General features: G+C 42.4%; 2 protein-coding genes across 6 annotated transcripts in view; one reads left to right on the forward strand and one right to left on the reverse strand.

Annotated features, from left to right (window-relative positions):
* The window catches only part of myripa (myosin VIIA and Rab interacting protein a), a 24,172-nt gene extending 14,213 nt beyond the window's left edge, over nt 1–9,959 (forward strand). Inside the window, exons 4-16 of the mRNA XM_014018378.1 lie at nt 46–126; nt 807–904; nt 1,567–1,647; nt 1,856–1,996; nt 2,156–2,219; nt 3,686–3,763; nt 3,853–4,397; nt 5,429–7,144; nt 7,493–7,669; nt 7,890–8,051; nt 8,247–8,348; nt 8,427–8,487; nt 9,267–9,959. Coding sequence (XP_013873832.1) covers nt 46–126; nt 807–904; nt 1,567–1,647; nt 1,856–1,996; nt 2,156–2,219; nt 3,686–3,763; nt 3,853–4,397; nt 5,429–7,144; nt 7,493–7,669; nt 7,890–8,051; nt 8,247–8,348; nt 8,427–8,487; nt 9,267–9,283 — 3,323 coding nt within the window. The 3' untranslated portion in view covers nt 9,284–9,959. The remainder of the gene's footprint in view (nt 1–45; nt 127–806; nt 905–1,566; nt 1,648–1,855; nt 1,997–2,155; nt 2,220–3,685; nt 3,764–3,852; nt 4,398–5,428; nt 7,145–7,492; nt 7,670–7,889; nt 8,052–8,246; nt 8,349–8,426; nt 8,488–9,266) is intronic.
* Nucleotides 9,474–13,404, reverse strand: part of plxdc2a (plexin domain containing 2a) — a 7,406-nt gene continuing 3,475 nt past the window's right edge. For all 5 annotated transcript variants that reach the window (XM_014018324.1, XM_014018325.1, XM_014018328.1 and 2 more), the window contains exons 5-13: nt 12,728–12,850; nt 12,523–12,641; nt 12,349–12,448; nt 12,162–12,257; nt 12,008–12,089; nt 11,097–11,154; nt 10,790–11,009; nt 10,476–10,624; nt 9,474–10,220 (exon numbers count right to left, since the gene is read on the reverse strand). In XM_014018324.1, coding sequence (XP_013873778.1) covers nt 10,005–10,220; nt 10,476–10,624; nt 10,790–11,009; nt 11,097–11,154; nt 12,008–12,089; nt 12,162–12,257; nt 12,349–12,448; nt 12,523–12,641; nt 12,728–12,850 — 1,163 coding nt within the window. In that variant the 3' untranslated portion in view covers nt 9,474–10,004. The remainder of the gene's footprint in view (nt 10,221–10,475; nt 10,625–10,789; nt 11,010–11,096; nt 11,155–12,007; nt 12,090–12,161; nt 12,258–12,348; nt 12,449–12,522; nt 12,642–12,727; nt 12,851–13,404) is intronic.

Here is a 13,404-nt window from a genome sequence, read left to right on the forward strand (position 1 = left end):
TGTGTGTGTGTGTGTGTGTGTGTGTGTGTGTGTGTCCGTCTGCAGAGGGCAGCGCCTGTGAGGAGAGCATCTGCAATGAGGGCAGCGTCTGTGAGAGCGACTCCACTTTCTACAGGCAAACTGAAGGTGAACGCAGACTTTCCAGACTCTATTGTCCACACTGTAGACCTGGTTTTGTTAAATAATATCAAATGCAATGCAATTATTGTTTTTTTTTTATTTATTTAAATGTTGCATCAGATATTAGCCAAGCATTTGACACTTCAAACATTCTTTAGTAACACAACCAGGACCAAACGACCAGCTGTTTACTCAGGGTGGGTCTAAAAAAAGTCACTATTCAAATTTTCAAGTTTTGTGCATCAGTGAGGAGAGAAACAAATGTAACGAGTTAAATATATATTTCTAATATGTAAAGCTATTAACGTTCAGTTTTTCTTGTTTTTCTAATCCTCTTTGATCTGAGGTCCCTGCAAATTTAAATTTCCCCACTTTGCAGCAGATAAAGCTGCCATTAAATAAAAAGTTCTTTATTTTAGAGTGTCAGTAGCACCAGAACCAGATGTGAGTTTTGTCTCGTCCGTCTCTCTTGTCCTGACTCTGCTGGTTCGCTGCACTAACATGATATAAGAGCCTGCAGACAGAAAGGAAATGCTGCAGCAGCCTGACGCTTGTGTTCTGAATTATAGGGGGAAAAATGGCAGAATTAAACTGAGAAGGATCAAATATGTGTTATTTCTTATGCAATCTGTTTGGTTAGATGTGTAGTATCGTGATTGTGTTTAATACGTGATAACTGTGTTCAGAGCACAGCATGGCAGAGACGCTCAGTGTGGCCACGCGGGTCGCAGAGGAAGTCATAGATGAAGCCATTTCCACAGCTGAGTTTGACGCCTCAACTCAGGTGATTCATGTTTTTCTGTCTTTTTAAATATTCAGTTCTTTGCTGCAGTAGTTACAGATATAATTACTCATTAGTTGCATTAAAGACTGTCATTTAATCGTTTGAACTTTAGTGTAATTTGTCTTTTTTTGATCACACTGAATGAAACCTTACTGCTGCAGTTAAAACATTGCTTTAATACCGATAAAACCTGGGTTTATTTATTTAATATGTTAAGAATATTTACAAAGAAAATAAATTGAAATATTTTGCAATTCTTGTACTTTAATATCCTCTTTGGAACCTGAAAAACAATTTCATTTTGGAGATTCAGCCTGTTTTTACATAAAGAAAACCAACAAAAAAGAGTTTAGCTCACATTGCATCAACTTTTGACACTAATAACTTTTCGTTTAGATAAACCTTCACCAGTTATGGGGTCTCTCTAAAAGAATACATTTATCCTGAATCTTTTTATGTGTGCTTATTTTATTGTCTAAATAATTTAATGGATTCTGCCAGGAAAAAATAATCCTGAGATCAACTGAAATATTCTGAAGCTTTTGAACTCAGTTCAGGAAATACGTATACTCTGTATATTTAGAGACGTAATCAGCTTAATGTGTGCTGTTGAATACATTTCCTAATATTGTGGGGTTTTTTTTTGTTTTGTTTTCTCTCAGGAGAAGCAAAATGAAGCCCGTTATCTGCGGCAGCACAGAGGAGAGCTCATCGAGGAACTGGCCAAAACCATTGTCCAAAAAGTATCATAAAAACCTACATTAAACTGCAGCAGATGATTTATTGTTATCAGGATGATTCATTTTTCTGTTTGAAGTCAGTTTAAAAATGCTTATATAAAAGCCCGTCGTGAGAGGGTTCCACACAGACCTCCTCCACATGAGGAAACAAAAGCATTCTTTCACTGCTCTGTGTGTGACTGCAGCTAATCCTGCTCTCTATGTGTGTAAGATAATTAGCAGGAGGAACGCTTTGGCTGAGATGAAGGCTGAGTATGACCACAGCTGGCCCCTGGAGCACGCTGCTGACCTTCATCATCATCATCAGCCTCTAAGTGATCAAGCCTCCAGCTGCTCGAAACCAAAACTTTGGGTAAAAATGTTAATATTCAGAACCAGCTCTAATAAACACCGATTCTTTAGTTTTGTCAAAATGATGCGTCTTTTGTTTTGCACACACTGACCTCTGCTGGTTAAACACTCCTCAGGTTTGATGTTGTCAGCAGAGTTTTTGTTGTATCTCTGCCCTCAGAAGTCACATTTGGCCCTCAAGCTCCTGGATGATGCCTCTGCTGCTCAGGTACCTGACTCTCCATCTCCATCAGCGTCCTGATGCATCTCAGTAATCCAGGTAAAAAATCAAAGGAAAAAAAATTGTATAGGTCCTCTGGACGGGTTCTTCTTTAATGAAACGTTTCGTCTCTCTTCCAAGAGACTTCTTCAGTCTGAGAGTTTCAGGCAAAATTCAGGCTTTTATGTCCTCCCTCCAGGTGACTGATACTCACATCACATGACCATCGTTCACAGGTGACTCCCACTCACATCACCTGGCTATGACTCACAGGTGACTGATACCCACATCACATGGCCATCGTTCACCCTAATTAATCCCTTTTGTTAACAGGGGGTGGAGTGATACTGCCAATGGCAGCGCTGTAGCAGGGGGACAGCTGAAAACGGAGGCCCCCACCTCTGTTTAATGACGGACGGTCTTTCTTTACAAAAATGGCTTCTTTTACTCCTCTCTCAAACCAACGTTCCTCCCTATCAAGAATGAGAACATCCTCATCTCTGAAAGAGTGACCGCTGGCCTGTAAATGAGTGAAGACTGCAGAGTTCTGGCCACTAGAATTAGCTCGTCTGTGTTGGGACATTCTTTTGAACAGTGGCTGCTTTGTTTCCCCGATGTATAACTGGTCGCAGTCCTCCTGGCACTTCACAGCATATACAACATTGCTCTGTTTGTGCCGGGGCACCGGATCTTTGGGGTGAACCAGCCTTTGCCGTAATGTGTTTTGGGGTTTGAAAGCTACTGGGACATCATGTTTAGAAAATAAACGTCTCAGTTTCTCCGAAACACCCGCAACATACGGAATAACCACTGGTTTGGGTCTGGGTTTGGGGTCTTCATTTTCACCTGAAGGTTGCATGGAGTCCTGTCTGTGTTTCCTGTCTGCTTTCAGGAAAGCCCAGTCAGGATAACCACACTGCTCCAGGGCCTGTCGTGTGTGTGATTTCTCTTTCTGCCTGGCTCCTGGGTTTGTAGGGACACTGTCTGCTCTGTGGTACAGAGTCCTGATCACTCCTAACTTGTGTTCCAGTGGGTGGTGGGAGTCAAAACGCAAATATTGGTCTGTGTGGGTGGGCTTACGATACACGCCAGTTTCCAACCGTCCTCCATCCGAAACCGAGACATCGCAATCCAGGAACGCCAACCTGCCATTTTTTACATCCTCTCGTGTGAACTTAATATATTCATCCACAGAGTTGATGTGGTCAGTGAAATGTTGGACTTCCYGGGCTTTAATTTTAACCCAGGTGTCGTCAACATATCTGAACCAATGGCTCGGTGGCACCCCTGAAAAGGACATCAAGGCTCTCTTTTCCACCTCCTCCATGTACAGGTTTGCAACAATAGGAGAAACTGGGGATCCCATGGCACACCCATGTTTCTGCCTATAATATTGCCCCCCATACGTGAAGTAGGTTGATTCGTGAGAATGAAACGTTTAATTAAAGAAGAACCCGTCCAGAGGACCTATACAATTTTTTTTCCTTTCATCTCCATCAGCCTTAAAGAAGGAGGGCGGCGGGTTGGCCATGACTGCATGGAGGAGTGTAGATCGACTTGACAACTCTGGTGAGACTTTCTCTTCTCTTTCAGATTCTGGTGGAGATCCAAAGATTTTTAAAGATGTCTCTTCTTTGTTGGACTTCGTGTGTCCTCAGTGCTGAAGAGCCCAGACGGGAACTGGATCGCCCTGCAGAGTGCCCAGCTGTCCCGCCCCACCCTCCTCACCAAAAGGAAGAGCCTGGTCTACAGCGCCTTGGAGAGGGAGTCCGGAGCCGTGTCGGCCTACGAAGGTCTGGACTCTGACGGTGAAAACAAACCAGAGCCTGACAGTTCCTGGGGAGCCGTCCTGCAGGAGATCCACAGGAAGATGATGGACTCGAACCTCAACCTGCACGACTTCGACAACAGCGTCACGCCTCTGATGGACCACCAGGTCGAGAGAGATGATCTGTTCTCAGACTCCGAGGGGAACTGGAAGTCCAACAAGCCTCTGTTAGCTCTTCTGAAGCGGAAGGTGCCCGCGGAGATCAGGAAACCGTCGTCGTCCCGCAGGACCAGCATCATCGACGTGAACTTTAACTCGACGGGCGACGGAGATGGGGAGGAGGAGGTCAAGATGGCTGCTGAACCGAAGACAAGGAAAATGAGGAGATCACGGAAGAAGAGGAGAAGCAAAAAAGAGCCATCAGCTTCTGTGTCGGTAAGAAATAAGATTTACCTCAAAACTGATCAGATCCGTTGTCTAATCTACAGAATTTTAATTAGGGATGGGTACCTTTGACATTTGAATCAATTCGGTACCAATATCCGGCACCTGGGAATCGGTACCGGTACCAATTTTTGGTACTTTGTGAGTGTTTTTTTTATAACAAATCAATTTTTTTTAATTTAACATATTTATTTCTCAATAAATAAATATTAACAAATATCAAGACAACATCCAACTCTTTGTACTGTAACATCAGTTGTTTAACTAATTTTTTAAAAGTGAAAACTCTTGAAAACAACAAGACTGTTTTGTTTTATTGCACAAATTAAAATCCAGCTCCACGTATTTCTATTGATGTCATTTCCTCGCTAGAAAAATTGTGTGATGAGGGTCCATGGAAGGCAAATATGTTTAAATCAAATAAACAAAAGAGGATTGAGTTAAAAGGTGTTCAAGCGACATTTTGAGCATCCAAAACACATCCAACACTTCAAGTTGGCTGCTTGTGCTCCTTCAGGTCAGATGTGTTCTATGTGTCAGGAAGCACCTCTGTTGTTTTCCTCTGCCGGTCTCTGTATAATGGTGAATGAAAGAAAGAAAGTGGTGGTACTTTATTTACTTTGAGCAAGCGAATGTCGTGCTCACAAGATAATTAATTCATCAGAGGCAGTCTGTTGGGTGAGTTTCACTCCAGGAGCTGCGAGGCTTTCAAGCTACACCAAACTACTGAACCAGCGGCTGCTGGCATCATTACGCATTTGCGTGATGCTGCATTCATGACAAGCATGGAAAATCCCCCACTCTTACGCAAATACGGTCAAAATGATATGTTTAGGTACAGAAACATGGTACCGTTTGATGTTACCTGAATAGGTACTCGGTAATACCGACAGAATTCTGTCGGTACTTATAAAAGTATCGAATTCGGTACCCATCCCTAATTTTAACTGATAATTATTTACATCGACATTTACCTAATCACGCATAATCATACTAAACTGTTCAATTCTTTGAATTTGCAGCATTTCAACAACAAAGCCAGTTCTCCTCTACATCCCTCTGACACTGGGACTCCTGACACTGTCACCTCCGGAGTCACCACCCCTGAACCTTTTGACCCTGACGGTGACATCACTGGAAATGGAGACAATCACATTGTGGAGGATTTTAGTTTGAAACGGCACCAGTTTGAGAGCCGAGTTTCCGGATCTCCCACCAGAGAAAAAACAGATGAACAATATAGTACTGATGGTGGAAAAGAGGAGGGAAGGTCACCCAAGGTGGATGCTGACTCGGATGGAGGAAGAGAAGATGACGAAGAGGTGAATTACCGGTTGTGTCGGCTCGTTTCACAGTTCAGCCTCCCTGACTTCTCCTCCACTGACTATGAGCTGGACAGAACCGGACAAAGTGAAGCAGAATGGGACCAAGAAAAAGGCCTAGAAGAGGGCGATAAGGAGCAGAAGATGGAGCGACTAAATTATAAACTGTGTCAGCTGGAAAAGGAAGTCAAGGCATCGCAGTTGTCCTCCACCGAAGAAGAGCTGGACAGAGTGGACTTTGACGAACACAGAGAGGAAGCTCTGGCTGTTCGATTGTCCAGATTAGCTAATGAAGTTGACCCCGCCCAGTTTTCATCCACAGAGTACGAGCTGGACAGGTCGGGACGAGGAGACGGCGAAGAGGAGGCGATGGATGAAGAGACGCTGTGGAAGCTGCAGCCGGACAAAACTCAGCTGTGTCATTTGGCCAGTTTGGTCAGTGCCTCCCAGTTCTCCTCCACTGAGGACGAGCTGGACCGAGTGGGAGAGAACGAGGGAGACGGCGGAGAGATGAAGGAGCTGTGGGATGGAGCAGAATCCATCGGAAACGTAGACCTGAAAATGTTTGACTTGAGGGAGGAAACCCGAGAACAAAGAGTTTTGGAGAGGCTGACGAAGAGTGCGGATGACGAAACCAACGAGCAGAGAAGCAGAAATCTCTTGGATGAAATACGAGGGGATGTTGCAACAGAAAAGGAGGAGTTTGGTGACAAAAAAGTGGAAAATTTGAAAGTTGAGAGAGAAGTAAACGAGACACAAGAGATTCCTTTGGAAGCGAACAGAACAGCTGAACGAGACGACGAACCTGTGGCAAACAGGACCGATAAAAAGGAAGAAAAGTTTTCAAACGTCGGTGAGAGGAAATGGGAAACGGTGGCGAAAAGTGACGAAGAAGACGCAGAATTTGACAGAATAATCAGCAGCATGCTGATGATAACCTTGGAGGACATGCGTGTGGAAACGATGGACAAAGACGGAAGAAAGAGCAAACTGGAGAACGACAGAGAGAGGGAGAGTGGATCGAGAACGAGGCCTGCTGATGCAGAAAGCAGAGATGCTTCAGAGGAATGTCTTTCAAATGAGAGGCCAGAGTCCGCAGTGAAAGAACAGAAGGAAACTGAAGGACAGATTTGCAATAAACGGGACGCTAGAGACATGACAAGTAGAAGTGAGAACACAGAGGAAGGACTTTTACATTCGGTTAAAGACAAACTTGCAGATATGACAGTGAAAGAGACTCTGTCAGAGGCAGAGCCCATGAGTCCAGAGGGTCAGAAACAGGATGGAAGAGGAAGCACAACAGACCAGGAAGCAGCAGAGACGAGGACAGACGTGGACCAAAAACCAGACGGCATGGAGCGGGGTCACTCCTCTGATCATCAGCGGGGGTTCCTGTCACCAGAGGAGATCCAGAACGTGAGTATGACAGCTTCAAAAATGTTAGTTTTTAACATCTGTTTCCCCTCAAACTGTCTGATGTGGGTAAGGTGAGCATAAGTGCAAAACAAGTGTCAGTTTCTTTGAACATAAATCAGGGAAATATTCAGAAGCAGCTCTTATTTAGTTTTAAAATAAAAGAAGAAACACATTTTAAGTTTTTTGGAGAATACAACAGGAAGTCTCTTGTTATAAAGCTAACGGTTAGTCCTGAATGATTGAACATTTAGTGCCATTTAAGAGAACGATTTTGCTCTTTTTGTCCAGATTTACAAGAACCTTTTCTCACCGTCAGGTTAAAGCCACCTGTCTGTGTTTGTGCTGCAGAGATACTCAGCAGCGTCACTACGCAGCATCACCACCGAGGTGCTGAAGGTGCTGAACGCCACCGAGGACCTCCTGCAGGGAGCAGAGGGCCGAGACGACACCCGGCTCTCCATCGCGCTGCCACCGAACGCGGACCCCAAGAAGCTGGACCAACAGTTCTGGAGACTGGAGGAGAACGTAACTTCATTTTATGAAAATATCTTTTAAGACAGTTCATTCGAAAATAACTCAATATTGAAAGATTCCTCGTGGTGCCCCTTTTTGCCAGCGCAGGTCACACACGTGAGCACAGTTTGTAAGGTGCTAATGTTGCCAGCTACCTTGGCAGTAAAGCTCTTTAGTGTTTTTGTTCATTTTTAAGCCCTAAACGTTTTCAGGTGTGTTTGTCTTGCTGCAGGTTTATGTGGCCGCTGGTTCCGTGTACAGTCTGGAGGCGGAGCTCAGCGATCTGGAGGAGTGCGCCAGAGAAATCTGCAGCTCCACGTCCAACATGGAGTTGTTCTATCTGGAGGAGCAGGTGGCTGCAGCAGCTGCCAGGGTTCAGCAGTCGGAGCTGCAGGTGACACGGGCCCATCTCGTCCCATTTAACGTTACACAGAAGGGGTGCCCGACCCACCACGAGCCATTTGCTAAATCAGCAGTTTTGTTTTAGACAGAATGAATCTGCAGTTCATGTAAAATCAACTAAAACATCTAACAGTGGTGTAAGGTATGCACCTCATTGTTTAAAGGCCTGTTTCTCCTCCTGTTGCAGATCAGCAACATCTCTGCAAGAATTGCTGCTTTGAAGAGCGCCGGCCTCAACGTAGACCCTCAGTCTCGCTTCAATAAAACCCCCAGGACCACCGCAGATATGGTACTTGACACAGTTTCAAAACAGGATGTTGAGTTTTGTACTATTATTAAAATATGGAATTTTATTTATGTCTAACAGGCTGCAACCCTGGACTCCTCAAGACATCTGAGGAGGAGATTACCTGCACCACCTGTGAAAGGTAGGGTCACAGTAACCTCCTCTACACAGCAGCACATTGTGCTGTTTATTATTTCACTGAGTTTATGACTACAGTAAACAAGCTTATGACGGATGACACTAAAACTCAGCTTTTGTAGCATCTTTGCTTGTATACAATATAAATTAAGACAATTAGCAGAATTTACCAATTGGAAGGTTAAGTTAAAAAGTCAGTATAAAAACTGGCTGATATACTTGTAGTTTATATTGTTTGTTCTCAAATGAACTAGAATACAGTGTGAGTTATGTCACAGGACACCTTTTTATTTTTTAATTTATTGAAATTTCAAGATGGCCACCACAGCTAATTACATATCACTTTGGTTCAACCGTTTCAAGCTGATCAAAATGAAAGTGTGTTGTGTGTTTTTTCACTCACCCTGCAGTTTATGTGCAACTCTTGGGGTTTGATGGATGAAAATGTTTAATTTTAGCACAAACTGCATGAATGCACAAAGTTACTTGCCACATTTACTGTATAAAATTTAGCAAATGTTTTGGTTCAGTTTTATTAATCAAGTACTGAAATGGTGCATGTTTATATCTGATCATTATTTATAGTTCAGACTTAGAAAATTGTGACACTTAAGTTCATGAAGATGTATTTCACTACAACATTTGGAACTTCATTTGAAGAAACCACAAATGATCTTTTGTGTAAATTATTCATGCTTCTTGCTGAAATGTGGAAATGTTTTAGTACAGCATGTTTCAGATTACAAATTAAAATGTTTACATGTTTATTTTCTTTTCTTTTAGGAGACAAAGAAACCTAAACCATCAGTGTGATACAGACCCTCCAACCATCAGCAGTCTTTCTGCAGGCCGGTCCTAAATGATCCATTCAGACACTAGTTGCCTTAATTTACCTTCAAACTAGAAATGCCTCAAACTGTAGACACTAGCACTTTATGTATCATGTCAATAATGCAGAAAATAGACAATTTCAGATCCAGATAAAAAAGACAAAAAAAATAAACTAGCCCTGCAAATTGTTAAACATATGAGCTAATGTAGCATGTTATAAAATTTCTGTCTATAATTGTAAAGCCAGAGCAGTTCTGTAATTTATTCCTGTATTTTTCCATCAGCTGGGTCTGCTTCAGTGTTTTCTGCCTTTTAAGCACAACAGAATAAAATCAAAGTTGCACAAATCTGAGTCAGTGGAAGGTGGGCGTCACGGTGAGGAATTTAGTGTTTTGGAAATCAGGAAATGACACTTGAATATGACATTCCTCTTTGTGAAGGAGGTGTGGAAGAAGACGGTTCGGGGGAAACAAAGACCATCTTGAAGGGAAACAGTTTGAAGCATCACCTCCTGCTGTGAATAAAACCAGCATTTTTTTTTCCCTTTACATAAAATTGTTAGTCAAACAAGCTAAATATGTGTTAGAATGATGAGGTTTGTGTGTCTCAGGAAGCTTCTTGTCCATCAGGTTAAAAAAATAAAAACCCCAGAGAACCAGCTCCCAGTCCTAACCGGATGTATAGTTTTAGTCAGGAGTTCTCCGAGCCGAGGACGCGCTCCCTCTGATCAGGAACAACGAAACCTTCTTTCTGTTCGCTCTCTCTTCTGTCCGACAAGAAAAAAAACTGTTTGAGGTCGATGACGACCGTGCCTTCTCTGTCCTGACCGGGAGCCTCCACCTCGGTGTACGAAGGGCGACCGGAGCCGCGTCTGAACTTCAGGATGGGCCAGTAGGTCGGGCGTCGCTGTGGGAGAGTTCACATATTTAAATACAGAAGGAAGTAAAATTTAACTTGAAAGAAAAAAAAAAACAAGGTTTTAAAGTTTTGCACACAAGTTTTATATAGTAGAAGTATTCTTTATACATCCATTTGTACATTTTCGTGTAGCATAGATCAGGTGCTGAACACCCCCTTGCACCCCCACTTCCCATGGCCTAGCTTGCACTTTGTTTTTGAGGGGAAGAATTATTACGTTGAAGAATTTTCCTATCCTCTCACCTCCATGAGGAAGATGCTGACACTGGAGGTCGGGTGACGGTACATGTAGATGGACACCAGGAAAGCTGCTACCAAGACAACAATCACGATGATGACGGTGCAGACCAGGAAACCAGAATGACTTTCTCCTCTGCTCTCAGTATTTTCTGCTGCTCAGAGTTTTAAAATGACACAAAATGTATCAATTGAACTGTCACAACAGGTTTAGTCAAGTGAAATTCAGTAGACAGTTTCTGCCAAACTTCGAATCATTATTTTTTATACAAGAACATTTTATTCATTTTTTTAACTCAAAGAAAAGTTCAGTTTGTTACCGTCTGTAGATGTGCTGGTTGCCTGCTGTGCACTTGACTTGTTTTCTCTGCTGAGTGAAGACTGGTGGGTGGTGGTGGAGGTCTTGGTGAGGGAGGTGGGCGTCATGTTGGAGGTCCTCTGCAGCGTCCAGGTGGCGGCTGCAGGAGTGGACGTGTTCGTCAGGCTGTGCGACGAGCTGTTTCTGATGTCAGCCAGCGGGAGACATCGCACATCTCGTCTCTGGGAAACAACAACAACAAAAAATAAAAAAGGTTTTGTATTTGTACAGACACAGCCATGCCACGGTACGGACTTTTTATGACAAACCTCAGGACAGCCGAGGTCGACCCACTCCTGCCGATAACGATCAAATCCACTGGAGCATCTGAGAAAGAAGGGAATGGTTTCTGTTATTTACAAGCATGTTGAGCATGGGCATCTCATGGCCCTAAACTGTCAATAATAATAATAATTATAATAATAATAATAATAATAATAATAATAATAATAATATGAATTTTTCTGCACACAAACCAAAAATGTCTGCTCTTCTTTTGTAACCTACTTTTGCAGTGCTTTTATTTTGAAGGCGAGTAAGCGTTTAGCACCACTGGGAAGAGAAGTTTGTTAGATTTTTTTTATTACTGTCATGTCTGCACAAGGTAAAAAACAGTAAACAAAAACAATGTTATGGTCTTAAATATGAACTTTAAGTGTTTGTTTGCAGAAGCAGAAAATAAATCAGAATCATCAAATTAAACCCAGAGAAATAGTAATTAGTAGTTTGTTGTAATTTACTTTTATTTTGGGTATAAAAAGGGGCAGGTATAAGATTTATTATTCTTCTGCTGCCTTTCATTTTATTTTGATTTTATTTTGTTTGCATGTTTATTTTTATTTTGTGTATATAAAATTGTTACAAATAAAACGAATAAATTATATGTATATATAAAAAGGAAAATAGAGCAGGCATGTGCAACAGGAGTCTCGCTGTCCAAACTGTAAAACCCAAAGTGTTTTTTTGCTAAGATTTATACATCCAGGAACAGAGCAGACAAAACTAGTTTTGAGAAATCTCACAAAATTACCAAAAAAACAAAACAAAAACAAGAGAACTGTTCACACACGGATAATATCGGAAAATATCCTCACATTCTGCACAAGATGTCTAGTTTAGTTTGTGCTACCTTTCAAGCATCCATCCCTCCTTGTATAATGAAAGTTTGTATTCAGTTTACCTTTGCAGACGGCTGCACCAACTGCAGTTGAAGCCAGTCTGAGAAGCAACACACGAGCTGCAGCTGGAGAACTGCAGACACGCTGAGGAGAAAGAAAACAGGATGGTGAGGGAGGCAGAAACTGCTCGGTCCGGTCAATAAAAACATCACGCACTGGGAAGAGGAAGCATCTCCACGGCTGTAGAACTGGAGATTTTCGACTTCGGGATGTTGACTCTGTGATACTCGTAGATGGTTCTCCGGCGAACATCTGAAATATGTTGGAAAAGTCTTTGCATTATTAATTAAGCTAGCATTATTTGAAAGAACGCTCATTTCCTGTCGCTTCGCAGGCTTCTTACTGGGAATCTGTTCCATTTCATGCAGCACCACAAAAGCATCCGATAATCCCACTTTGACGGGATGATTCTCAGAGCTGATGTCACTGATGTTGACAGGAATCTAAACAAAAAAGCGACTGCGTGAATATTCTGTCACATTTGGAGATTTTTTTTTAAGAAGTGGACAAAAGTCACCTCTTTGTAAGCAAAAACAATGCGTCCATCAGCGTGCAGCGTGGCCTGAAAGGTGAAAGTTCCAGCGCTGATGTTGTCCTGGAGGTAGATTCGGTTCCACTGAACCACTAATGCAGTTCCTGGAGGGCAGGAATAAACAAACATTAAGGTCAAAAACAATAAAACATTATTTATCCACTGATTTACAATCCTGTAACTATCTCACCATTGTCCCGATAAAACACAGTGGAGTTTTTGGAACGGCTTGGGTCAAAGTTGGCCATTAGAGGAGCGATGTACTGGGTAGCTGTGAGCATCTGGTGGATTATATCTCCGGTGTAAATGAAACCTGAAAGAGCTAAACTTATTAAGGCAGAAATCAGGAATTTATGATTTCCCCCCCCAGTAGGACAATCATTTTTATCAAACTTGACATTTGCATTGTTTTGTTCTCAAAATCGTACAAATAAATTGAAATTGTGTAGCTTTCTGAAAGAAAAATTAATCAGGATTTAGAAAACATTCATCTTTATTCCAATTTACTGTTGGATACAAGGAAAAGACAGAACTTTAACAAAACGTTTGAGTGAACTTAGACATTTATATTTTTCTAATCATCCTCTTTAAAATTAGCAGGTAGTGTTGTAGTCAAGACCACCTAACCCGAGACCAAGTCAAGACCAAGACCACAGTGTTTCAAGACTGAGACAAGACCAAGACTTTTAGGGTTTGGACCAAGTCGAGACCAAGACCAAGGGAGGGTGAGACCGAGACAAGACCAAGACTTTTAGGGTTTGGACCAAATCGAGACCAAGACCAAGGGAGGGTGAGACCGAGACAAGACCAAGACTTTTAGGGTTTGGACCAAATCGAGACCAAGACCAGTGTCTCAAGACCGAGACA

Source organism: Austrofundulus limnaeus, unplaced genomic scaffold (assembly GCF_001266775.1).
Source record: "Austrofundulus limnaeus strain Quisiro unplaced genomic scaffold, Austrofundulus_limnaeus-1.0 Scaffold190, whole genome shotgun sequence".
In the NCBI taxonomy this organism is placed as follows: Eukaryota; Metazoa; Chordata; class Actinopteri; order Cyprinodontiformes; family Rivulidae; genus Austrofundulus; species Austrofundulus limnaeus.